At 38.4% G+C, this 26,325-nt stretch overlaps 3 protein-coding genes across 5 annotated transcripts in view; all 3 read right to left on the bottom strand.

Annotated features, from left to right (window-relative positions):
• Positions 1-212: 212 nt before the first annotated feature.
• Positions 213-6,609, bottom strand: LOC114524417 (pituitary homeobox 2-like). 2 transcript variants are annotated; one of them, XM_028545496.1, is made up of 4 exons: positions 6,593-6,609; positions 5,075-5,245; positions 4,567-4,775; positions 213-1,033 (listed from the first exon to the last, which is right to left on the bottom strand). In XM_028545496.1, exons 2-4 carry the CDS (start codon positions 5,187-5,189, stop codon positions 443-445), a joined length of 915 nt encoding a protein of 304 aa, XP_028401297.1. In that variant the 5' UTR covers positions 5,190-5,245; positions 6,593-6,609; the 3' UTR covers positions 213-442. The 2 variants fall into 2 exon arrangements, with proteins under 2 accessions (XP_028401297.1, XP_028401288.1); XM_028545487.1 differs by lacking the exon at positions 6,593-6,609 and having other exon boundaries at positions 5,075-5,430.
• Positions 6,610-10,503: 3,894 nt separating this feature from the next.
• LOC114527259 lies at positions 10,504-15,002 on the bottom strand. Of its 2 annotated transcripts, XM_028548918.1 has the most exons (4): positions 14,942-15,002; positions 14,776-14,860; positions 11,977-13,496; positions 10,504-11,540 (listed from the first exon to the last, which is right to left on the bottom strand). In XM_028548918.1, the coding sequence occupies exons 2-4, from the start codon at positions 14,779-14,781 to the stop codon at positions 10,829-10,831; spliced, it is 2,238 nt and encodes a 745-aa protein (XP_028404719.1). In that variant the 5' UTR covers positions 14,782-14,860; positions 14,942-15,002; the 3' UTR covers positions 10,504-10,828. The 2 variants fall into 2 exon arrangements, with proteins under 2 accessions (XP_028404719.1, XP_028404726.1); XM_028548925.1 differs by lacking the exon at positions 10,504-11,540 and having other exon boundaries at positions 11,820-13,496.
• A 618-nt stretch (positions 15,003-15,620) lies between these two features.
• The window catches only part of LOC114528307 (E3 ubiquitin-protein ligase HERC2-like), a 37,950-nt gene continuing 27,245 nt past the window's right edge, over positions 15,621-26,325 (bottom strand). The window contains exons 41-57 of the mRNA XM_028549941.1: positions 25,525-25,806; positions 25,024-25,340; positions 24,638-24,815; positions 23,794-24,047; positions 23,448-23,592; positions 22,273-22,986; positions 21,628-22,111; positions 21,289-21,533; positions 20,791-20,916; positions 20,401-20,672; positions 19,916-20,114; positions 19,432-19,646; positions 18,561-18,992; positions 18,123-18,357; positions 17,702-17,995; positions 16,477-17,514; positions 15,621-16,096 (exon numbers count right to left, since the gene is read on the bottom strand). Of these exons, the coding sequence (XP_028405742.1) occupies positions 15,896-16,096; positions 16,477-17,514; positions 17,702-17,995; positions 18,123-18,357; positions 18,561-18,992; positions 19,432-19,646; positions 19,916-20,114; positions 20,401-20,672; positions 20,791-20,916; positions 21,289-21,533; positions 21,628-22,111; positions 22,273-22,986; positions 23,448-23,592; positions 23,794-24,047; positions 24,638-24,815; positions 25,024-25,340; positions 25,525-25,806 (5,631 nt within the window). The 3' untranslated portion in view covers positions 15,621-15,895. The remainder of the gene's footprint in view (positions 16,097-16,476; positions 17,515-17,701; positions 17,996-18,122; positions 18,358-18,560; positions 18,993-19,431; positions 19,647-19,915; positions 20,115-20,400; positions 20,673-20,790; positions 20,917-21,288; positions 21,534-21,627; positions 22,112-22,272; positions 22,987-23,447; positions 23,593-23,793; positions 24,048-24,637; positions 24,816-25,023; positions 25,341-25,524; positions 25,807-26,325) is intronic.

Here is a 26,325-nt window from a genome sequence, read left to right as displayed (position 1 = left end):
GTCAATATGAATAAGTGAATAGGGTATATACATAAAATGTAACTAATTGTGTCCATATACTTAGAAAAGCGCTCAGGACTGGATTATTTTAACGCTTCTTGTACAGTGCAGGCAGTTGATTACATCACGCTAGTGATGCTACCATTTTGTTTTTAAGTTTTTTACCTTGACGATGTGTATAATTATGAATTTCAGGCAAAACTACGAGCAGACACTCAGAAAGAAGTATATTGATTTGATTAAAAAACACTAGCTTTCTGCATAGAATCTATTGTACATCTAGAATGAACGATAAATTACATATATATTAATGTAATGTGTGATATATCTTTATTGTAATTTACAAGAAAACAATCCTTTTTGGTATTAACCACAGACACTCAATTAACGACTTTAATCTTTCTGCTCCACGTCTACTGCTGAATAATATACAAAGAGTAGTTCATATTGATCCTAAACCAGGCCTATTATCTACCCCGTATAAACAAGTAGCATTGTATCGAGAAATAGTTGGCACTGATTCTGTTTTGTTTGTGGTAGCTGGCATGATCGTAGTTGGACTGAAAGCTTGTTGAGTGTTTCCTACAAACGATGCAGGATGTTTGTATAGCCCTGGCAATGAGGAATTATATTGATTTTGATAGCCATAGGACTGTTGATATGTTGGTAGATTACCCTGTTGACTTGGTAAGCCGAGGAATGTGCTTTCTGTTGATGGACTAAAGCACATTGCTGACGAGTTATAGCTAGGCGGGTTCACTTGAGTTCCGGCACGTGGCTGGTTTAGTGGTGAGAAATTATTGTTGTAGCCTGTTGTTGTCTGGTTTAAGGATCCAAAACTGTTCGGGGACGTTTTGTTCCACGTATAATTTGGATAGAAGAACGGATCATCAGCAGGCATAGTTCCCGGGTCACAATTAAACGTGGCGGTAGGGAATACAGCAGCTCTGGTGTCCGGACCCAAGCTGGCAACTGTTGCCTGATTATTCCTCTCCTTCTTACGCCATTTTGCACGTCTGTTTTTAAACCAAACCTGGAAAATATTCATCAAAAAGATCTGAAGATGTCAAACATTGGCATGTGGGGCCAAAGATCTATATATATTACTCCACAATGCTGGCTGTAAGCGAAAAATCTTCGACATCGCACGCAAGTTTGCTTGGCTTTAGCTAAAATCACGTTTGAGTTGTGGCATTTACAATGGCCATCTTGACTAGATTTCGCGGTAACCAAGCCAAAGATTATTTAAAATTGACATTCGTGTAGTTCGTCGAGCCTGGGTAAAGTCCCAAAGATATTTGATGCGTAATTACATCTACCTCACACTCACAGTACAGTACATTCTAATGATAATTATGAGAACCCAACACTTAAATTAAAATGATTATATAGGCTTTTGCTGTTTCATCTTTAATATCTTTAGACTGAAATCACTGAATATCATAATCGAAACTGATTTAATTATGGAATGCAATAGTGCGCATACTGGTATACGGTATCCATGCATGCAAACCCCTCGTTGCTAGAGATCAGAATTACATGCACTATTTGTTAACATTATTCGCTTCGGAGAAAACGTCATCGAGGAAAACACTCGTAACTCGGCGTTCTTCGCGATGATTCTGCGTTAAATTGTTTTTCGCCTTATTGCATGCAAAGTATCGTTTTGTTGTGCACTTATGTATAAATAAATGTAACTCACAAATTTGTGAGTTACCGAGTATATATATGGCCTGGACATGGTTTACACTGTCAACGTCTGAAGTGTTTCAGTTTGTGATCAGTCACATGCAGTTAGAGTTTTCAAGTGGTAAGTTTTAAAAGAAATTGTACCAAATATTATAACTAAAAAACTCAGTTTTAATGTGAAACCTTAAACTATGAAATTTCAACCGTTATCACAGAAACTTTGACAGTGTAAACTAGGCACGAGTATAGAAGTATATATATTGTAAAAATATCACATATACTATAGTTTGTATATATTAATGGAGTAAAAAAGTTGTGAATGTACTTAACGCTTGTTAAGTAAAAGTAAAAATATTATCTTAAAACTTACTTAGCCTTTCTGTAAACGAAATTTTTCTAAGTAAAACTAAAAGTATTGCTAGCAAATTTGAAAATAATAATGACATTTGATAACGCAAGTATACAACGCTTTTACTCATAAACAAAAGTACAAACCCTTAAACATGTGAAATTAAAAATATACTATAGGTTTTATTCATAAAAAAGGAGTATAGTCTGCATGACTATAGATTATGGTGCTCGTTTTTAAGTCGCTTGCTCTTTCACTTGACACGCTAGAAAGAACTCTCCATCTACCGGCTATAAATTTCCTATCACAACTATTAGGTGTTTAAACTGAAGATTTCGTGCGACAAATAATCAAAAATATATAATTTTAAATATCCTATAACTATCCTATCAATATCATTGTTCAGTGCAGTGTTGCTAAATTCTATGTTAAGTTGTTAACCTCACAGTATTAAAACTCTTCTAATACTTTTTTGCATGCATGACAAACTCTGCTGAGCATGCAATGGCAATGCATTCTGATACTACGTACTGCATAAAAAATTCTTCTGGAATTCTGACGATGATCGTACAGTTAGGCTACTCATTTACTCTAATAAAGTCGACGTGTATGAATTAAGGTTAACCAGACCAATTTACCATACAACCATGCATTGATTTTGAACAACTGAAATCAGAAGGCTTATGATCTCAACATGACATGTAAAGCTTGTGATTTATTCCGTAGTACATAGAAATAATATAAGACGTAATCTACAATAACTCTGAACTCTGAACATAAATCGCAACTAACCAATGGCCGAAATGTAGTTTTGCAGTGTAAAATTATTTGTTTCCAAAATCGTCATTTAACATTCGTACTCTAACTGCATACTGTTAACATATTCTTTTTATATACGAAAGGCGTTCCCCATTGCAGTTTCTGTCTTTCTGCCTATATATAAATATATACTATATACAAATAGGATGCTATATAGCATTTATCTCAATCCTGGCATACGATTATACAGACTGCATTTGCTTGTACCTATATATATAGAAACATGATAAAACACGAATTTTATTAGAGTTAGAATGCATAAGTTTCCTATAATTCTCGACGGAAAGGGATGAAATGCGATTATTTATAAACGAAATGCGAAGTAAGCAAGTAGTCGTTTCAGTTTACAATCCCTGACGGCTGACCCAAACACCAACTTAATAAAAAGCGCAGTTGTGTTTAGTCACTGCATGTATAATGCCATGCATGCATGTACTAACACACTATCTCTGTCTGTGCAGTTTCGGTTTGTTCGAGCTTATACCCTCGCCAATTTACGGCAAGTATATTAGAAATTAGCGACAGAATAGCACAAGATACTTCTGCTTTTGGGAAAGACACAAATTTATTAGTCAAGTAAAAGCTCCAGAGAACACAGACAAAAGCACAAAACAAAGCTCCCATCAAGTATTGTAGCATAATGGATCATTAATCTTCAGATGACAGAACTCCCGTAATTGTTTTTGGGCGGCCGGAGACAAATTATCGGCTTTTTGTAGGTAAACCTTGGACAACGCCAAACAAAACCTTGGCGACGTATATTTATTCAGTTTCACATCTATACTCTCTAACTTGCTCGTGCGGTTGTGCATGCATGTGTATAACGCGACTAATATTAACAGGTACAAAACCTACACGCCAACATTTTTACGCGCTATATTTCGTATACGGTTCACATTGAAGAAATATAATTTGTGCAGTCTAAGTTTGTTTCACGAAAAACGATTTCTCATCGAAATTTCTATGCGTGTAGTCAGATCGTAAAGTCGCTCAGCGACTTTCATTAAATTCCAATGCATTCTGATCTTTTAATTGTCACCAACAATTTGAATAAGTTTTGAATAGATGTGGTCATTTCGTAGTCTAATCACCACTGTTAATTTGAAATTCGTTCCGCAAAAATACATATAGCCCGTTTATATAGGAAGGAAAGGCTTCCATGCCAAGTGATCTTTTCCTATCTGATTGTTGTATGTTATAAGCTTACATTCAAACTGAAAACGAGAAATTCCGGCGTACTCGTCCCTTTGATGAATTTTTACTAATTACCGAATGACGAGAGACGAGCATTCCTCCTACACCTACTCTTTATAAATCAGCGATATTTGGCTCGAATGAGGGGCCCATAGTACTTCGATAACTGTCTCAGTATCTTCTCGCTTATTAGTTTTAATCAACATTTCGTCAACTGAGGAAATTAACCCTCTAGGGCTTTGATAAATGCTTTATGTTACCAATATCGGGCAAACATTGGCTTTAGCGCTTGAATAATATAGTGCGTAGGCAGTTAATTTATAAATAATATACAAATACGAAAGTGCAATAAACTTTATGGCGAAAGACAAAAAAAGCCATATATACACATGTTCTCGATAAGCTTATTTTTCATGCCACCATGTCGCCATTAGTTGTATAAGAACCATCGTTCTTAAGCTTTTTAACTCATCAAACTTTAAATTGTCATGACACAAAGATGTATGTATGCTTACCCGCACCCTTGCTTCGGTTAGGTTAGTCCACATCGCAATTTCCTCCCTCATTGAAATGTCCGGATATCGATTTCTAGCAAAGAATGCTTCAAGTTCTTGAAGTTGATAAGTTGTGAAATGCGTTCGTTGCCGCCTTGGTTTCTTTTGCTTCTTCGTATCTTCATTGTTCTCACCGGACGAAATACTTCCTGGGCTCTCAACGGATTGTTCTGTTAAGTTAAAAGTTTGCAATCAAAATGCATCTAAGATTCGATAAATTTCGATAAATGTACGCGTGTGGTGACCATATTTTAACTGATGCGAACAGAGTGGTGCTGTTCTTTGCATGGAATAGCCCTTTATCCTAATGGCGTGTGGACTAAACAATTGTGAATCCCCCATGCAAAAGTATATTATTTTAACACTCAAGATTAACACGATTAATCCCTCTTGAAATACTACGATAATTGCTACTCAACAACTCTTTGAATTGCATTGATAATCCTAACTCTCTATCTAATGACATTACCGTCGTGATCCAATGTTTTTTCCTCCATGGTACCATCAAACTCTTCGTCTTTTACGCTCACATTATTATTTGAGTCGGTCTCCTCGTTCGATTTTGGGGTTATCGGGGGATGCATCTTGAAATGGGACGATTAAATATCCCACTGTGTCTGTGTAGTTTTCACCTCACCCACTGTTTTGAGTAGAAAGAAGGGATTTGCGAGGCTTTTGTTTTAGTTTTATCACGGTTTAAATATACGTTTCAGCTCTCGCACCGCTGAGCACTGTGAAAGACCAACGAGTCGCGCGGTGCCGACCTTAACGCGCCTTTTACATTGTACAGTTTTTGTATTGGAATTGAATTGAAAACCAATCACAGTCGAGTATTTAGGTAAACAGAGTCATATCACTTTTAATTAGCCGTTAATATTTACAAAATCATTTGGACGTGCATGCGATTTAGGCCTGGACCTGCAGCATATTTAAAGTATGCACAAGCCGTAGAACTTTCAGAAGTTCAGTTATTCCAGTCGTCCAAAACTAGTTTTTTTCAAATATTATTTATATTCTTGCCCGTGCTCTAATGTGTTTATATTGGAGTGAATGATTGCATGCATGCATGAATGTCGTGTTTAGAAAAGTTATTATGGACGGCGTTGATCGTATGAAAATAATCAATAAACAAAATAGTGTCGATGTGTAAATGATGTGAACAATGGCATCTAGCTGGTGGTTTAATAAATGCTGAGCATAACAACCTTGTCACCTCTGTTTGCTATCGCCAAAAAACTAATAAAGAAAATCATTAGTGGTGGTATTTTGCATCTGACAACAATCTTTCTCACAAAGAATCATAAATCTGAAAGCCGTCTTCTCGCTGGGAGATGTTAAACAAAAATGACGCAAGCAAACTGGCAAACACGACTTTGATTTGTCTCGATAACATGATCCATCAACTAAGTCTAAGCAACACGTTAAACGTCTGAGGCCATACTAAGCTAGAACTCGTGCATGTTTAGAAGTGTTTAGTTGGTTAATGATTGAGTTTTTTCGTTATTAAAAACCATAGTAGGCTGTTTACCAATCAAAAACGACCTTGCATGAACAAATTGGGCTCACAAATTGTTATACTACAAAGGCCAAAGCTAGAAACGTCTGACTTTAGGTATACCATTGCCATAAGAACACGTGTGATACCGATCAGTGTTTGCTTTTTTGGAGCTATTTGATAAAAATACCTTCGGATGATAGGTCGGTTCACACTAACCTGTTTTTTAGGCCTTAATTAAATGCAAACTAAGCTGAGTAATAGTAAAGGTTAAAAGTTTTGAATTTTGTGAGACGTACTCATCGTCTGACTACCTCTTACATGCCAAGTGCATATATTTATGTGGTGTTTTTTTACATGCATACATGCATTTATTCCATTATTGAATCACTATACAGCAGTTAAATGGCTTAGCTCACCATTTACTTTTCACGTCGCAGACGCTTTATTTGTATACGAAAGATGTGAATAGAATTTCAAGTGATACCCTACCTATGATCATATGCTTTTTTGACCGGACTACAAACTCTTCGAGCCCTGGTAGTGTAGGCGATGGTTGAATGAGACTATACTTTGCTTCAGACCGTGTACATTATAGTAACAGAAATTAGATTGACAGGATGAAGGCTTGCCCAGTAATTAATAATTCTAGGGAGCAATGACCTTGATCACAGGTGGCTTGATAGTCTACAGGAAAGTCGGCATGATGACAGATGTCCTAGTTCAATAGCGTATACATACAACTTTTTAGAGCAATATCAATTAATTTCCCACTAATTGTTGCGTGTTCCGATGACACAGAACAATACTCTTAAAGGGTGTGTTTCTATGTAAACTGTATTCCACGAGATGACGGATCTTGATTTATAGAACATTTCATTATCCATTGTATTCCTATTGACTGTTGACTCTCACGGAATGAAATCTCACGAAGTCACCACATGTGACCTAGTTCTTTCAAAGACACCAGTGGCAGTGTGAGTCAGTGACTTGCACTTCATCCGTTCAATAGTACTTGAGTCCGAAGGTATTTTGATCGTTACCAAATTTTATACTAGTCTATTAACGATTTTGACATTCTACAGTATATCGAAACAACAATTGGGAAAGATCCAATACTGAGGTTTTATTGTTGAACAATTGCCGAATTGGGGTTAGCTTTTAACCAGGGCGTGTGTGTATCATTGAATATTTCTATTAATTGCTTGATTTTGACCTTGAGTTGTATCTCAGCCCAACTTATATGGAAATTTTAAATATGCTCATTAAATTACAAGACATAATGATATACCAGGGTGACACGATCGCAAACGTGTACGCTGTTGATCTCGATAACATACAGGAATACCGCTATTTTTCCTGAGACATGCAAATTTGTTACCGCGCTTAACTGAAGATCACGTTTACGTAACGTCTCCCAGTCATCAATCATGCATTTCACCAGCATGTATTCCTCTGCGTTTCAATGAAATTTTAGGAAAACCACTCAGTCATCTCTCTTTTGGTAATTGTTTAAGGTGTTTGAGGGAAGCGAGGTTATTTAGCTAAAATATAGGGCTGTGGGAATACAAATCCCAATTTTAATAAAGGAAGGAATAATTTTCAGTTGGATACAGACTGCTTTGTCAAACATCGGTAACTGTATAATAGTACTTGAGAATTATCCGCTATGGTCGAAGTTCCTGATGTTTCTGTGAAGTTTCCATATTCGAAGAAGTGCTGAGTCATATCCGATGTACGAGTCAAAGGAAAATATTTTGGCATCGGTGTCCGAGTCCGACGATATAAAAAAAGCCAGTGCTACGAAGCGCTTATAGCATTGTTATATCTTAGAAACCTTTTTTTAAAAGGATTCAGTTTATGAGGAGATTTTTATGCTTCCTTGTTGCCGCTCTCAAGTGTATTTGCTTTACTAACAGTGTACAGTATACAAAATTTGAGCTGATTAATCCAAGGAATTTGTTGCAATTGCTCTTGGAAAGTTTTAAAAACTTATTAGGGACTCTACTTGTTGTGTTCCATGATCCTTTATCAATTGTTAATTAGCAATTAAAGATGACGGTCGCGTTGAGACAAAGCCCTCGCAATATCAACAATCATCTCCTCTAGGAGCCTTTGTGAGCAAACGTCAAACCTTGATACGAGTCCACAAACACTAATTATGTTGATGCTATTTTGATGATCTTTAGGAGGCGTCATCCAACAGGGATCTCATTTATATTATTGTGTTCACACTGAGCCTCCCTAATGGAAAAATCCCAATGAAAATCAGATCAAATCCGTATTCACATACGAACGCTAAGTCCTTTGGTAATTCCCAGCATTCGCACATGAAGGCTTGTAACGACATGCGCGTGCGCTATTTGCGTTGATTTTTCGAACGCTCGAAAGCTAAGCAATAATGAGCATACCTTTCAGTCGATCGATGTGTTTAATGCACTTTTATATTTGCCTTCGCACTCCTTTGATCTACAACAACCATCACGAGTCTATGTCAATATTTGAAAACGTCGATTTTCACTGGAGCCTAAAGTTAAACAAAGGGATTTTCTTGTCGACGGGACACGCTGTTATTGCTCATAAACTCTCCTGCTTATCATTGTTGAGCGACGTAACTGACCCATCACTTACCAATGTTGAGTACAGATACACATTGCGTATTAATCGCATCAGAAATGTCGAAACAACTGAGATGTTAACGAAGACTCGGTTATTGAACGGAAGTTAATATTTGAGTTACCCTGCTAATTTATAGGCTCGACCAGCCGCTGAATGCTAGTTAATTGCGGAACCGTAAAAAACGCGCACCATTGCCGTATAGCATTACATTAAATTGATCGAAAATATATCAGAAGGAAAAACTTCCCCTCTAGAGTTTAAAGAGGAAACAATAGTAAACTCTTACAGCATATATAGACCATATAATGCGGGGATATTTTTGCAAAAAAGATCATTCTGACGTTTGTACGCTTCATGAAAGTTGACGTTTATAATTACTTACAGCGCTTTGTCATTTTTGCGTATATATAGTGACACAAACATTCTTTGAAATTGACCTGCATGGTGTTGAAGAAATATTTCATGAAATGACTTTTTTCAAAGTTTGCACAGGGGCGTGACTTAGGTCTTAAGAATAAGAGGGAGGTGTCCATCATTTTGCCTGACGGGAGGCATGTACGCACATCGAAGTTTATTATATATGTAAAGGACCGGCAAGTTTAGTCAGTCGATATCTGCCTAATAAAATATGTCAGTCTTTTTCTTACAAAATGTTTCGCAAAAAATTTTCTGACAATCATGATGTATATAAATTTGATGTATATGTGAGCCAATTGCATTAGTTCTCATGGTTGATTTTTGATCATAAGACATACCTGACATTGTATTAGATTCCTATATTTAATAGTTCTTTTTTCGATGATATGAACTTATAATCCTTGCGCGAATAAAGTACATTAGATAAATCTATATACCAAGCTGGTGTATTTGCTTTAGCCCAGGAGAAGAAAATGTTTAGACTTGTTGGCATGTAAATCCACGGAACCGGTAAATCCCACGCCGGTATGGTTCTAAAGCCGCATTTACACTATGTGGCCTGGACCTGGTCTAGGGCACAAAATCCAGGCCAACAGCAGGTGGACCACGCCTGTGGCAAGATTTTGGTAATGTGAACAGGCTTTACCTAGTCCTGACAAATTTTGAACTTAATAGTACGATTTGTATCGGATACAAATAGTGTTACCACTTTTCGGCGTGTTTTGGGTCTTTTTCCAGGTATTTTGTCAATTACTTTGGTTATCCGATATAATCATCAAGACTTGTCGTCCTAGACCTGGTCCAGGTCAGGTCTAGGCCTGAAGTGTAAACGGGGCCTAAGTCTATAAGATATAGAAAGGTAAAACGAAAAGGTTTTCGTTTTTTGTTGCTGATGAACAGGCGAACAAATCATGAGGAAAATCTGGGACGTAGGAAGATGTCGACGATTGCGGGGACCCCGTGCACAAGGCGCCACAAACAAAAACAGGTGTGCAGGCAAAACCTCGTACCAAGGGTTTTTGTGCAGAATTACACACCAAGGTGTGTTTGACTGCACACCAAAGGACTGGTTTTTATTGGCCGAACCTCAACCTTTCAGAGGATTACTTAATATCCTGATATTTAATGGTAGAAGGAAGTGAAAATTTCATAATATAATTCTATAAGTACGCCTAAACAAGGATATGAGAATATAAATTGCAAGAATATATTTTGAACTTTTAAAAAACTGCAAATAGTACAAACAATGTAAAACTAATCCCGTGAAAGGGACGTTTAAAACACAAACCAACTTTGATATTTTACAACATTCACAATTATACATATTACCAAATGTAGTAATGAACAGTGAATAAATGTCCTCTCAAATCAACAAAATGTAAAGAAGAATTTAATTGAGGTGGGTTCTCTTCCAAGTTTCGAAAACAATTCATGCGAAACGTTCTTGGTTTAAGCAAACAAGACTGAAACCAGTCCGCAGAAAAGTTGAGATTAAGGAAACATGACTGTGTTATCAATCAATACATATGGCAGCCGCTGGTTTCTTCTTTAGGGGCGGTTCCAATGCATCGATAGTTGAATCCCCGTCAGTGTTGACTGGGCCCTTAACCATTGCTCGTAATTTGCTCAGGTCTTTCCGTTTGTTTTGGATTCTGTCCATCTTCTCGTTATACCATTCTCTTGTCTTTTCAATCAGTGCATATGACTTTTGACCGGTTCCACCGGTAGTAACGGTAATGCTATATGTACCGGAAATACAAAAAGTATGTTTTTTGCCCAATTTCTGGCATGCCTAATGCCTGTGAATGCTCGATATGTCATTTTTTGTTCAGGGCCTCTTAAGAAAGCCTGCACTTGAGGATGGCCCTCAATAACAGCATTATACTGGTTCCACGTAAATGGTTGTGTTACTGTCCCCTCGACTTTCTCTAACTGACGAATTCTCCATTGCAAAAGCTTTATCCAATTTGGGTTATCGCCTAAGTTCTCATTCTCTAAGGCTGCTATCAGTTTTTCCAAAATTGCACTGTTGGGAAACTGGACGGAAAAAACGTGAACAGCATCAGTGAATTTGTTAAGAATCTCTGTATCTTTAAAAGCGAATAATAATGGGGCTGTTTCGGTAATCAAAGTAACAGGACTTGCAGCATTTGTCGTCTTGCTTTGAGAACTGAATTCCACTGTATTAACAAGAGAAAGTACAAGTGTCTTGAAGCACCCACTTGTACAGTTGATTTCCAGGAGCTTTTTTAGAAATACTGCCCATCTTCCATACTGCGAGACTGGACTGAGCTTGAACATTTTCAAAACTGCGTCAGAGATAGACTGAAAGCCAACAGCAACAGCAACGCGAACGAGTGGTGGAATCATGTTATCGTCTCCCAGGCAATAGTGAACCTTTGTACTTGATTCAAAAATGAAAAGGAAATATATGAATTAACTATAAATATTGGTTTGCAGGTACACCATGTGAATTTTTTTCTGCAAGTCCACAAACTGTGTGATTGGGATTTTACCTACCGTTGGTCTGTGTGGCGTTTTTTTTTGGTCTAAAAAAGCCCAACTTTCATGTTCAGCAATACTATATCCACAGGAAAATATCAGACGGGCTCGTTTCATAAACAATTCGCTTACACGCGTATACATGATTTAAACATGCCAACTTCATTTTTACAGTCATACAATAGTTGACGATTCTTTTCTAAACTATTGTGAACAGGGCATTTTCTACGGCATAGGGTGAGTTGAAGCGAAATACAAAATACAAACCCATCCAGGCATTGCGAAAACTCTCGCATTGCATAAAACCGTTCATCTTCAGAAATATAAAAAAAACTTACTGAGACCATCGACTAAAAACGCCCTTTGCTATGACTTCCGTGAGAAACAGATTCGCCAATTCGGAAGCGTCGGCACGCAATTCAGCAAGAATTGACAATATTGAACACACTTCACTGCTATTGAGGGAAACTGGCATCGAGATTAGAAGGTTTAGAACAGTTCTAAGGTTAGCCAAAGCTGTTTGGTAATTGGGATGGTCAGCAGCAAGATGCTTCACTTGGGAAAATTCATTTGCGATCCAATCCACTGCAGCGTCGTATCCACTCTCACACATTACATACGAAGTGTTTGCTTTCGGCCAAGCGAAAATAGCGTAATTTTTATACCAGTAGGTCCGGGTCGTTGCAGCGTTGCCGGTAGGCCCCATGCAGCCTTCATCAGATGCTTCTCCCCAAAACTCGTTCTTATAATCTTCAATAGTCATGTTACTAGGACGGCGATAATTCACAACTTCATTTTCAAAGTCAAGGTTGACTTCCCCCATTCTTTGTTTGGCACCGCTATCAAGCTTAAACCATTCTCGCTCGACGATAATCTCCTCGTATTCGTTGCCATTGGGTTCAAAATCGCCGTACATGCCGAAGCGCCCTCTATATCCATAATCCCATGCATGTTGCTCAAGACGACGTCTACGAGTCACTACTGCGACGTAAAACTCGAACTTCTTTTCGTCTGGCAACACTTCATTAGCCGCCTGGAGGACGTTAACCACACACGCGTCATGGCCTTTCAGTGCGCTCTTCCCATTCCCTGAGAGACCAGCACTTGAATACCTGTGGGCTAGGAACCAAACGAACCTCTTTCGTTTCTCGGTACAAACAGTGGGAATGATTGCAGCAATTCTTTGGATAAGCTCGGGGCTTGCCGCCGCCGATGGCGGTTCACCAGTTGCACTCCAGCATAGAGAGTAGACAAGCGCAAGCCTGTATCCACTCGTGATTTCAGTTACCTCATGCTCACAATCGCTGTAATGGGCCGCGTATTTACAGCAATACAAAGACTCTTCACCATCAAAATTAACTTCTCTCATCTTCCCCTGATGCCTCACAATCAGCTTTCCTCCTTCAAATAGTGATGGAAGTTGGATTATCATTGTCGCAAACATGCCTTTCTCTTTTTCTGTATCACGATGGGGCTTAAAATGGCCACCTTTTTCATACAGAAGCAACTTGTATAAATATAATTGGACACATTTATCAACACAACCAAGAATCTCCTTTACAGTTTCCACAACTGTCTTTACAGCATGATCAAACTGCTGATTCTTTATCACGATCTCGGCTGGACTCAGCTCCCAACTTTTTCTTACACTTTCATCTATGATTGTCTTCTCCCCTAAGCCAAAGGGGGCTTTCTTTGCGACAGCGATAATCTTTCTGGCTTGTTCGTCTTGGACAGGTAAAGAGATATCTCCAACGTCCTTGATGAACAGTCCTGGTAACGGTAGTTGAGGTAGGCACCCACTTGAAGCGAAATCTCCTGCACCATCCCTTAGGGCATGTAATTTTTCATACAGTTCCTATGAATAAGAAAGAATGAAACTAAACCTAAGGATATCTGGCCTCAAGTGTTTTAATCACACGTGAAAGCAAAGCGGATTTAACTATTTATTTATTTTCTTTTTTCTCCTTGTATTGATAGCCGCCGTCGTCGTGTACTCGTCCCACATGCTTAGATCCCAGTATCGCTATCAAGGGCAGCGCACTAAATTATACCCCTTAAAAATATGCCCTTCAAATCTTTGGGTATCAAATATTGCCAAAATAAACGTTTGGTCTAGTAGCTATTATTCTTAGTTGCTATTATTTATAATATATTTGTTTCCAACTAGAATACTTTGTGTCATTGTCCTGAATCACAAAGCAGTTTTCTCCATATTAATTTATACCTGTAATGAGAACTAGCTCAGATAAGAATATTTTTTGTTCAAAATCTTGTGAAGATAAAAAGTTTTCACTTTTCTGTCTTTTCGTACCATTTTCACTTCTCATTCTTGTAAAATTATCTTTTTGCATTCAACTGATTTATTGATGCTCTTTCACCTCATGTTTGAATAGATAGTGATTGGATATATTCCCAAATTTACTTGAAATTACCATTATAATTACACCTAACCCCCCATTTCCCTCAAAGCCCCATAATTTGGTTATGAATTGGTAGTCAAAGCCCAGCAGTTGGTACATGCAGAGAAGGTAGGTTTATCCACAAATCCCTCCTAGCCTACTGACAAAATGGAAAATCTCTTTCATCCCAAAATTGAAAAGAACATAAAGAACCAGAATTATCAAACAAATTTAAAATTTGCAATTTAAATTTTTTTAGCTTTTATAGACACATTATCAATAGAACCAAATTACATCAAAATTACAATCCTTAATTAAATATACAAATAAAATATGGAGCAAGAAAAAGAGGAGCAAAACTTTTCTTTAAAATCACTAAAACTGTGTATTAAAAGGAACTGAAAGCTAAAAAGTGACTCACCTGGATTAAAAAAGGCATATTATGTAAGACTGTTAAGCTATCATATGAAAGGTAAACATACATATGACAGCATATGCGATGAATTCTATGATTCAATGACCAATTGTCTATTTATCATGTTTAAAACACACATTTTTAACGTTTGGAGAAAGGAAGGTCTAGGTTAAGAATGGCGAGAAGTTGCTGCTAAGATACTTCTTGTAGCACAAACCGCAATAAATTTCACCTGTAGCTGTGCCGTGGTATGGTTAGTGACTTTGTGTTAACCCATGTGAAAAAATAATAAATCACTAAGTTGAAAAATAAAATATTACCTCCATATTCCATCAAATTAACGTTTCAAACACCAAACAAATAGTCGGACATAAGATTTGGTCACAAAGGCCAAACGGTGAATACCTACACAAAGATACTAAAAACAATTGAAGTTCCAATATTTTTTACCAGAAATTACAGTATTAACTTTCTAAAAGCAATTACCTTTTCGAAAACGTTAACTAAAAAAACAACAGCAGGAGTATCTTGAAATAAAAAACCAAAACACAAGCAATTAAACATAGTCTGTGCTTTGGAAGAACGACGGAGGATGTATCATGCATCACTGCGCAAGCGTGGATAAAAAGCCCGCGAAAATGGTGAACTTGTTACCAGCGACGGTGCATTTTGTCGTTCAAACATGCACCATTTCTATACCTCCTTAGACCATACAGAATCGAATTTTGTTGTAATATAAATAATGTATAATTCAGCTTCTTCAAAACATGATTTTTTCTCACACAAAATGATTGAAATTATCTTCCTTTTTTCTTAGGTGTGGTCCCCGGCCATCTCATTTTTACTAAAGTTTTAAAATTCTTTAAAAATTTTATCACTTGAAATGCATCGTTTCCATGAAAGTAATTAATTTTACTCAGTTTTGAACCATTTGGCATCATTATCCTGTAACTAACCTATCTGACGCACCAGACAGCATTAGGTTACGTATGAGGTAGTGGGAGAATATCAACTGCAGTCTTGAATTTTAAGTACACAAACGCATCCTTATCTGTAGTATTTGATCACAATTTGATTGACAGGTTCCCCGCTCAATAAACAAAAAATAAACAAATACGCACAAAAACGTCACATCCCCATTGTCTGCCATCATAAACTGCAATCATTGTATAATATTGGATATCAATAAATATCAGTTGTATTTCCAAATTCAATCCATTTTTCACAACAATGTATAATATTTCATAAAAAGGGTTGGTTGTTCAGACAGCACACCTCGGAAATGTGCTCAAACAATTAATCATTTAATTCGAAAGAAAACCTATCAGTTTCAAAGAAGGACGCATTCTACTTGCCAACCCGTAAACCTAGCGGCCCTACTATTCCTTCACATAAAACTAGTACAATTGTTTCCATTCCAAAAACAGAAGATGTTTTATATCAGTCACTGTCTATGTCAGTTTCTGCTCCCATGTCAATTCTTGCATACTCGTCAGAGTCAATTGACTTGCAGAAGTATATCGCATATTTTAATTTTTCGCTCAGCACTCTTGGATGTGAGTAACGAGGCAATTTCAGAAGAAAGAAGCAGGTGTAACTTTCAGGCAGGAACTCATCCGGTGGGTTGTACTTGTCCAGCACCTAGAATATGTTAAGAACTACATGTGAAATATGTTTAATACAAGGTATCACAGACTCACAAGATTGTTACAATAACAAAACGTCTTGATGTTATCCGTGTACCTATTAAGGAAGCCTGGTTAATTAAAATCTAAATAGCATAGGTGCAGAAAGTTGGTTACATTGGTCGAGTGGCATGAGGCCCAGGGCATGGTTGGTACCGAGAAAGAAAATTCAAACCTCTAGTTCTTTGTAAGCAGCCTATTTTGAGCATGAATAACTAAAATATTCACAAGTAATGCAGCATGTGTTGCATATTCAATGAATTTTCCAACACCCCCTGGTCGCCACGCCCCTAATTAGGTCAATACTGCTAGACGTAAAATACGAAGGGAATATACCTGAATAACAAAATCTCTGCCACGGAAATCAGCGATGGTACGAGGTAAGCGAGTACGACCCCAAACAAAACGAAGAAACAAGGATCTCTCGGTGTTTGAAAACTGTTCAAGTGTTTGCCAGAACCATTTTATGAGGGCAGCACTTGGATCAATGCCCTTGTATGTTGTCACTGACTTCAACAGATCAAGTGGTATGTCTGGACTACCACATACCATTGTTTCTATTTCCACACCCATAAATAATGATAGCAATGGAACCGGTATAACTTCAGCCATACCTTCACGTATGGCAGCGACCTGGCGATCAAATTCACCCAGCCTGTAGTTCAGGGCGCGTCCTACGTATTCCTCTTTATTCCCGAAATCAACACTGGAAATTTTAGAGTCTAGTTGAACTTCACGTCCGCTTGCACTCGGTGTACTGAATGCCATATTCATTGCTTCAAAACCTTCCTCGTCCATATCTCGAATGCACAGCAGACCTGGAATATAATCTTTATCCATCTCAGCAAGATCTATTCCACTGAGAGCCACGCCAGCGAACTGCTTCCAGCATGGTTCAGCTAGGCTTAGACTTAATGGGCTACCGGTTCGAATTGCGATTCCAATTAAAATTCCCAGAAAACGGAACATGCTCAAGTGTACAGGCGAGTCTGCATCTGGGTTGATTATAAAGCAATCTCGATTAGCTCCAGATTCTTCACGGCCATTTGGTGTGACAATGAGAAGAGGTAGAGAACCATTTTGCAGTTCATCACATATCTCTGCAATAGACTCCGAGTAACCACCACCACAATCATCCACACTCTCGCCGATAAACTTCACCTTCCAAATACGGTGTGGAAGTAGGTAACTTTCTTTGGAAAAGCTCGAAATATTTGCGAACACCTGACCAAATACAGATTTGGTGCCATCCGGACCAGCCAATCCGCCTTTTTGACGACTTTTTTTCACTTGCATGCGGTTCAGTTGAATCACAGGACCATGCTGACGGTCGCGAACCATCGTTCCCTGAATGATCTTACGGAATGTAGAATCCTATGCAATGAAACATTGAAAATAACTGATAATTGGCACAGTCACTAGAAGGGAAGGGAATTACTTCACAAAGAGCACAATAAAGGAAGCAGGAACAGAAGTAACAGAACAAATTAAATAGCATTTCTGCACAACTTTCTTAGATTGTTAGAAGTTCGTGCACAAGAGTGATAAGTTAAATTCTTACTTTGATGGAGGAAACCAACACTGATCTAAGTGTATCAAGGTTCAGTTGCAAGACATTCGATTTATCACCAGATTGCGCTGGCATTAAATCGAACATTGGGAATGTGCTGCAGAACATCTCTGAGAAATGGTGTAACATAATTAGGCGGTTACGTAACGTTGCTGGAGGTATGTTATGAAGATGACTGTATTCCATGGGTATGACATCAGGAAGCTTTCCAGAACTCACAGCTTTCGACGTTGACCAAGCCAACGAGTGAGCAGAACCACAGGCAACACGGTTGATCTTTTTACCCTGAAAATATAAAATACGTGATTAGAGCAGACTTTTTACAGCATAAAACTCTTATATCGGTTTCATCAAGAATTTACGGTAGCAAGATGAAAATGTCTTCATGGGTATAATGTGCCGAGGAACTTACCTGTAAGGCAGTGACTAAACGTGGTCTTTGAACAGCATTCGTACTTGCATCACCTAGCTGACCTTCATCATTATCCCCCCAAGTGTAGACTTCACCAGTATCAGTACACGCTACACAATGTAATGAACCTGTTGCTACAGATACAATCTTCTTATCTTGTAACGCCGAAACCTTCTTCGGTATTCGAACATGTTCATCTGTACCGTGACCAAGACGATAATAGTCACCTTTCCCCCTATTGGAAGATGGAAGTAAAATTATATGAGGGAGTATATTGAACGAACGCGTTGTTGTCTCGTTTATTTTTTTGTGCATTACACTTCCATAAGACCATATCTTTGTGGTAGAGCATTGTTTGAAATACAACCCAATTGGCCGTTGTTTGTTCTGAATAAATAAAGCTAGTAAATGAAGTAGTAAAATAGCACTATTACATACCAGGTGTACAGCTCGCCATTTTTGGATAGGGCAACTGAGAACTGTGAACCACATGCTACTGACACTATCCCTGCCGATGTTAAAGTTTCAATTTTAACAGGAATCTTACAACCATCGCTGCCTCCTCGACCCAGCTTTCCATAGTCGCCATCTCCCCACGACCATACACAATCATCATCGGTCAAGGCAAGGGTCTGTGCATCGCCACTACCACAGGCAACATCAATGACGCGATAACCGTCAAATGCTTCGACTTTTTTTGGTACTAATTGATCTTCACTATCGCCATGACCAAGTCTACCATAACGACCTTTACCCCAAGTATATAATTCACCAGATGATGTGACTGCAGAACTGTGAGATCCACCGCAATTGATATCCACCACTGATTTACCACACAATGTGTCAATGATCCGTGGACGATCACACGACCTTAGGAATAAATCAGATCACATTTCAAAAGATCAATTCTCTGTACTTCACACCAAACACCTTGCGTATGGAACATAAAAACTCATCAAATCACCCATTCCCTCTTTTCCATAACCCAGAAGTAAAAACTTCAAGGTAAACTGTTTTCATGATGCAAATACTCTATCTGGAACAGCATTCAATATTCTATTAAAACATGGCTATTATTTCTAGAATAGGGCATATGCGATATAGAACTCGCTTAGCAGGGTTGGTGAGTTTGCCGCTTAATATTAACGGTTATTTATCTAAACACGTATCCTAAGAGCATACATAACTTAACTCTTTGGGCAGATTTATGTACGAACTATAAAAAGCCGGGTAAAACTCGCCTCCAGTTGGTACAAAGAGTCACTAACAAAATATTTATAGAAACTATATCATAACCGTTTAAACTTACAGCCTATTGCCATGCCCTAGTCTGCCATCGTCACATTCTCCCCACGAGAAAACATCACCATCTGAAGTCAACGCTAATGAATGTTTTCCCCCACAGTGTACAGCTACCTTCTTGATGACGTAATGTTGCAATGTTTCAAGCAATCGCGGGCTCATAACCGTTTCAGACCCACCAAGGCCCAATCTTCCACCATGACCATAACCAGTAGCATGCACCTGCATAATATTAAAATATTATTGAATTGACATTCAAATTATCTGAGTTTTAAAGGGAAACAGATGGTTATTAATAATGATGGCATGATGAATTGCCGCAACAAGCATTACTTGTATTAGTACACCACCTTGATTCTCGTACGATGTTGCATCGTAATTTATTACTAGGCTTATAGCATCACGAATTCATGAGGATTAATTTTTGTATTTTATGGAGCGCTAATCCTGTTAAACGTTTTTTTAAACATGATTATTACTGACATATCTACCTTGCCATCGGTTGTTACAATAAACAAGGACTGTTCACCCCCACATATCTGTACAGGTTTGAGTGGTGACAAAGTATCACATTGCTGTGGAATTTTCACCTTCGGTCCCTCAACACCTCCTAACTGACCTCGGTGATTGTGACCCCAACCGTAAATCAAGTTCGTACCAGTCCATGCCATTGTCCAATCACAAGGACGACTAAATAATATACAAAATATAAAATGATACTGTGTGCACATTTCACTTTCCGTGACTGTCACAGAGTCTTTTTCCCATGGGCGTAGTTCACTCTCTACTTTATGTGTTGTATCATATCTACCATTATCATCCCTTTAAGCCTGAAGCCTTGGTATGTTGCTCTCTTTGCCCCTTGGCCATTGGGAAGCCCTCGTTGGCTCGTTCCCACGAGTGTTGGGGCAAGAAAAAATGAGTACCCGGGGGTTTTTATAGGTTGCAGACTTTTTCACAGATTGTTTGAACCTACCGACTGAACCAGTTAACAAGCTGTTCGTCCTGTTCTTGTTTAAATATCTGATGATCTTCGTAATCGTGATTGATTTCACCGATACTTTTTATTTCATGAATTTTCAAAACAGTTTCATCTAGCATATCCTGAGGAAGTTTGGAACGATTTTCAAGTGCAATCGCTGTCCTACGTGTGGTGCAGTAGCGTATAAACCATGCCCACTCTTGTTGGCCTTCAACTGGCGGAGACAATTTGTCAACAGCTAAATCACAGGCAAAGGCCACCAGAACCTAAAAGAGTCAGTAGTTCCATTTTTATATACAGCAAAATGTTTAGTATTATGCGTTTTTTAGTTAAACCCCCCCAAAAAACTAAACCTCCCCTGCGTTACCTCCGTAAGCAAAATACCTGAAAAAATGGACTGAAGAACAAATGCTTGCCACTTCGCACTAAAGATTCATCATGTTCGTACTGACGTCGTAACATGTTGGGCAGTCCTTTCATCAACATACCAAGTGGTGAGGGGGAAATAATCTAAAAAGAAGATTTTCAGAATCCGGATTGCCACAAAACTTTCACACAAATATGAATATATTAAGATGTGACGGATCTCAAGAGAAACCTGGGGCCGGATGTTCGAAAACCGTCACTCACAATTTTATTTACTTAACATATACATTTTTACACACAAGAGTTTTCCTCGAGTTTAAATATTCCATCAGTCAACTGGTTTGTTGTAATTGATGGACGTATAAATTTGTCGGGGTTAGCAAAAGAGTAAAATCGGACTTCTTTACAGGTAACAATCTTACAAACCTAGAACCATCGGCTAATAGACTAAAATTAGAGAGGAAATCATTTTTAAGAGAAAATCATTTTTACTTATTATATAAAAAATCCGCTTACTGCGTCCATAACAGGATCAGTGCATGGCTTCAGCTTGCACGTCTCATCAGATGGCTGCGATCGTGATCCAAGAAGGTCAGCGATGTTAATACACGGGCCATGCGCAGAAAGTAGTAGCTGACGTAGACGCAACAATGCCCACGTACGATGTTCAGCAGATAAACTATTGAACTGAACGCACGCTGATAGCGATGATGCAAGACTCACAACCAGTTCATTGCTCACAAGGGCTTCCAAGTAAAAATCTACGACAAGAAATAACGCCTTAGTCTCATACCTTTCATGAATAGTTACTTTAAACTTTTGCAGTTTGAAGCGAATAAAAATTAGAGCACTTACCAAGCAGACACACAGCGAGATCGATTGAAGGACGCGATAAAACAGTGCTATCAGAGAGAACATCGTATGGGATAACAGAGGACGCAATTGGATAGACAGTCATTTTCCAGCCCCAGCCTTTCACTGGCTCGGTGCTCGCAACAGTAAATTTATACCGCATTTCGTTACCGTTGATCTGAATTTCGTTGGACCAATCGCTTTTCTCCCTTCCGCTGAGATTTGCAATCTCTCTGCCGTTACAATCATGCAATGTCAAGACATCTTTCCATCTTTCTGTTGAACACTGTCGATCAAACTCGACCCTGAGACAGGATGCACCGGGTATTTTGACGTAATCACATATTTTGTTATCCTCGTGAGTGTATGGATGGGAGCTCTCGATTGCTTCAGGTAACTTCACTAACTTCGACGAGGAAACATCTTCCTGACTTGACACAACATTTTCTAACTCAGTCTTGCAAAGGTTCACTAACATTTCAGCCACCTATGTCAAATATGAATGATTCAGCATACAAAAACAATACTCAGATAAAAAAACTTTCAGAAAACACTTTGATAAAATATAGAGCGAAACAAACCCTGAATCACAAAATGCGCGAGCTTTAGGTGAAAAACATAAACATAAACAAAATGAATGCTACCTACTTCAGGAATTTCTTCGGCAAGTTCTTTCAATACGCTTGAAACAGACTGTTTCCCTTCTTCACTTGTTCTATGTGCAACCGCTAGCTTAAGGACATCGACTAGTAACTCAGCATCTTTAGTTCCTAATTGCTTGGAAAGTTCATCTAAACTAACATCAGATTTCACATTACTGAGGACGACTTCACTTAGCGTGGCTTGTGGTATCACCGATAAATCAATGGATTTGGTCGAAGGACTGATTCGAGTATCAGAATTCTGTGGGTCAGCGTTATCTGCGCTCATTTCTGAAGAAGGAGTTAAAGTTTTTCGTGATAGTGAACTCACAACTGCTTCACGGGCAAAATGAATTTGAAGAGCAGACAAAATGTGCCCAAAGGCATGTTGCCTTTCGTGCTTTTTCCTCAAAGCTAAAACAATTTTAGTGAGAGATGGTCGTTGTTTGCGAGATTTCCCGCTTGTTACTTTCGGTTCACTTGATGATCGTTTGGTGACGAAATGTGACCCGAGTTGGTCTTCGTTGACGAGGTAGGGAACTGGTTCATGGTTAACTGGAGTGTGTATGTTGATATCCGACCATGCAATGCTATGCGATGAACCGCATGCAACTCTGGTTATTTTCACCTCTTCTAAACCAATGACAATATGAGGTCGACGGTTGACGGACGTGGATCCATTGCCTTGCTGGCCGTGGTCATTATCACCCCACGCATAAACCTACAATGATAATAAAAAATTTTGCACACACAATTTGCAAGATATTTGCCTCGAAAGTTTATAATGATATTGTCTTACAAAACTTGCACTAGCTTCAGTGAACAACAACAACAACACATTGTGAATGCTCACTTATCGAATTACAATACTTGTTAGTTGTTAATAGAATTCTCCGACGGACTGGGTTTTGGTATTGACTCTGTACCAACAAAAAGGAGCTTAGGGATTGCTCACACCCGACTAGGCAGGTAACTCGTTTAGGCGAAATTGTATTTATATTTGCAAGATTACACTGCCGAGATAAACCATTTTAAAAAGTTCTTGTAGAATTTGTTATGTAAGTATGCTTGAATGCTTTCACCTGAACAAAGCAATTTTTGTTTATATTTAGGACAAGAGAGATTTTCACTGAGAGGGATAACATGCACATAAGGAAAACGCCTTCGGTGTAATTTGCCTACCTGCCCTTGCTCAGTGACTGCAAGACAATGTAAAGCACCGACAGCCACATCAATTATCTTTTTTCCTCTAAAAACTTCCACTACTTGTGGACGACGAACATGAGAATCATTACCATGACCAAGTCTGTAATAATCACCTTTACCCCTGAAGAAACAAAATTCCTTGGCTAGTGACTTCAAGAGAATGTGAAGGAAGCTTGGGTAGTTGAAAATGTTCACAATATTAAAGATTTAAAATCGGTAAAACTATGTTAAGAATTTGGGTTTTATTGTATGTAAAAATTTCGATAAAGTATCCCATCTACGGTCAAATACTGTTAAATACATATAATACTTGTATATATACCAAGTATAGACTAGACCGGATCTCGTCAAAGCTAGTGAAAACTGAGCACCACATTCGACTTTAATTACTCCCTCATCTTTCAATCTTTCAACAGGTTGAGGAACTTGACATCCTTCACTTCCACCACGGCCTAATTTGCCAAAATCCCCATCTCCCCAGGACCAAACATTACCATCATCAGTTAATGCCAGTGTCTGTGCATCACGACTGCCACACGCAACACTCACCACATGATGGCCTTGAAACGCTCGAACCTAGAATTTCACATTTGTACTGAACATAATTATATATTCAACTAGGGAAAGGTCAGTGACAAGTCTAGGTAAGATAACCTTGGCATTCTCACAGTCGCTTTTGTGCTGTATTTAAAAATTTACTCATATTTATAGACTTATACTTTCAATTGGTATAATATTGACCTATGACGAACGATGTTATGCTACATGGAATTACGCTTCCAGCCTCTCTAGTCTTTTCAACATGCGAATGCTTATGAACGTTTCGAAAATATCCTTTAAAAGAATGTTTCAAATATCCGGCGATTCCAGTCATCAGGGGTGGATCCAGCACTAGTGCACTAATTTGCATTACAAAACAAAATGGCTATTTTGAGCAGTTTTCTTGTGTCATGCAAATTAGTGCACTAGTGCTGGATCCACCCCTGCCAGTCATTAATGAAAGTGTTGGTAAGGCTATTGGTATCAACATTATTAAAGTTCACAGATATTTTCCAGATCTCATATTAGAACAAAGCAATAAATATTAAATGGCATACTTATAAGCAATTCGTAGAGTTAGTTTGCATGAATTAAATATTAAACTTTTCAACAATTTGTGTTCTTACCAACTTTGGTTTATTAGTCGTGTAAGCATCACCATGACCTAAGCGGCCATATTCTCCCAAGCCCCAGGTGTATAATTCACCGTCACTGGTAATGGCGGCACTATGTGAACTGCCTGCAGATACGTCACGGACAAATATTCCATTAAAGGCTTCCACAAGCTTCGGCGTGTCATAATTTCTGTGAAGTTGAACGAAAGATAAAATGATATATCATCTTTTTTGACAGATCTCCTATAAGCTTAACTAAAATTGAAACATGTAGGGACTTTTAGGGAAATATTTTCGAACTAATGAGCTTATTTTATGAATTACATTTATTAAATTAGAAGTGAGATACCTAAACATCTTCTATCATGACAAATTACAAAATTGTTAACCCCACTCACTGTCTATTTCCATGACCAAGCTTGCCATCTTCACCTTCACCCCACGAATACAGTTTTCCCAACACGGTTACAGCCAAACAATGTCTTCCACCAGAATGCACAGCAAGTTTCTTCACCTGGATACCACACAGACTGTCTATCTTCCTCAGTGTAGGAACATTACCTGTGATAGTACCAAGACCCAGTCGACCATTTGTTGATTCACCACAGGCGTAGACCTCTCCTGATCGTGTTACCGCAAACAAACTTTTAGAACCACCGCTCAATTGAACCACATTTAAGTCCGTCAGCGTTTCCGATAACGTTGGAGTTTTTATCTAAAGAAAGAAAGTAATGATGTATATTGGCTCCAGTGACGCCTAGGTGATTCGGTCGCCGTCCACACATTATGCTCATTATGACTACATTGACAAAGGGATAAAATACTTCAGATCAATACGTTATATCTCTCTGTCTAGACCTAGTTCCAGGGAAGAATTATTAAGAATCTCAAGACGCTACCTTGGAGCCCTTTTGTCCACCAAGTTGATCTTTATCATTGAGACCCCAGACATAAACCTGAACGTTTCCATCTTTCGACTCCTTGCGGGATCGCTGTGCTTTCCTCAGCGACGATGCGCATGTCTGCGGTTCTGTTTGCTCGTCTAAGGCTAGGAACGAAAAGCCGCAAGCAATTTGATCTTCGTCAGATTTACGTTTTCCAATTATGGTCAAACCATGAACCTTTGTGTCAATTCCACTGCTTCGACATTGTTTTATTGCTATCTGTACAAAACGGCATTCCTGTTGAAATAGAAGAGAAGAAAATGATAAGGAAAAGTATTAATAAGGTCTGTTCACACAATTTTGTCGCTCCCGACGTTCGATTGTCCTGACGGATGCAATGTAGTCTGTTCATAGACGGATCTAAATCTATGACGGGAACATCAAGACGACGTGAAAATGGCGGATAAATGGCGCGGTACGTTCTTAAATGAGCGCATCGTTTTTGACGCTCCGTACGACCGTACTACAAGCCGTGCTGAATTGGCTTTTGTTTGCTCTCCATATACAGGGTGTCTCAAAAAACCCCGAAACTATTGAAATCACTCATCGTTAAAATTTGAATGCCGTGTTCACGAATATCAGCCCGTGGGGATTTAATGCAACTTATAACATACTAAATACGAAAAATTTGAAATTGTGAATATGATTAAATTTAAATTAGCCTTGTCATTGCTTCGAAAGAAAATGGTACAGCTGACCGCGGAACAACGAGTGTTTATTGTGATATTATCCCAACAGAGTGGTAGGCATTCAAAC

Source organism: Dendronephthya gigantea, unplaced genomic scaffold (genome assembly GCF_004324835.1).
Source record: "Dendronephthya gigantea isolate DGI-Jeju-01 unplaced genomic scaffold, DenGig_1.0 000001F, whole genome shotgun sequence".
NCBI lineage: Eukaryota > Metazoa > Cnidaria > Anthozoa > Malacalcyonacea > Nephtheidae > Dendronephthya > Dendronephthya gigantea.
This window is presented reverse-complemented; position numbering and strand designations above follow the sequence as displayed.

Excerpts from the sequence above, each read along its gene's own strand:
- LOC114524417 (XM_028545496.1), bottom strand. The coding sequence starts at position 5,189 with ATGCATCCCCCGATAACCCCAAAATCGAACGAGGAGACCGACTCAAAT. Across the intron at positions 4,776-5,074 it reads AAAAACATTGGATCACGACG|AACAATCCGTTGAGAGCCCA; the intron begins GTAATGTCATTA and ends TTAACTTAACAG. Across the intron at positions 1,034-4,566 it reads TAACCGAAGCAAGGGTGCGG|GTTTGGTTTAAAAACAGACG; the intron begins GTAAGCATACAT and ends AATATTTTCCAG.
- LOC114527259 (XM_028548918.1), bottom strand. Across the intron at positions 11,541-11,976 it reads GTTTTTAGTCGATGGTCTCA|TACAAAGGTTCACTATTGCC; the intron begins GTAAGTTTTTTT and ends TTTTGAATCAAG.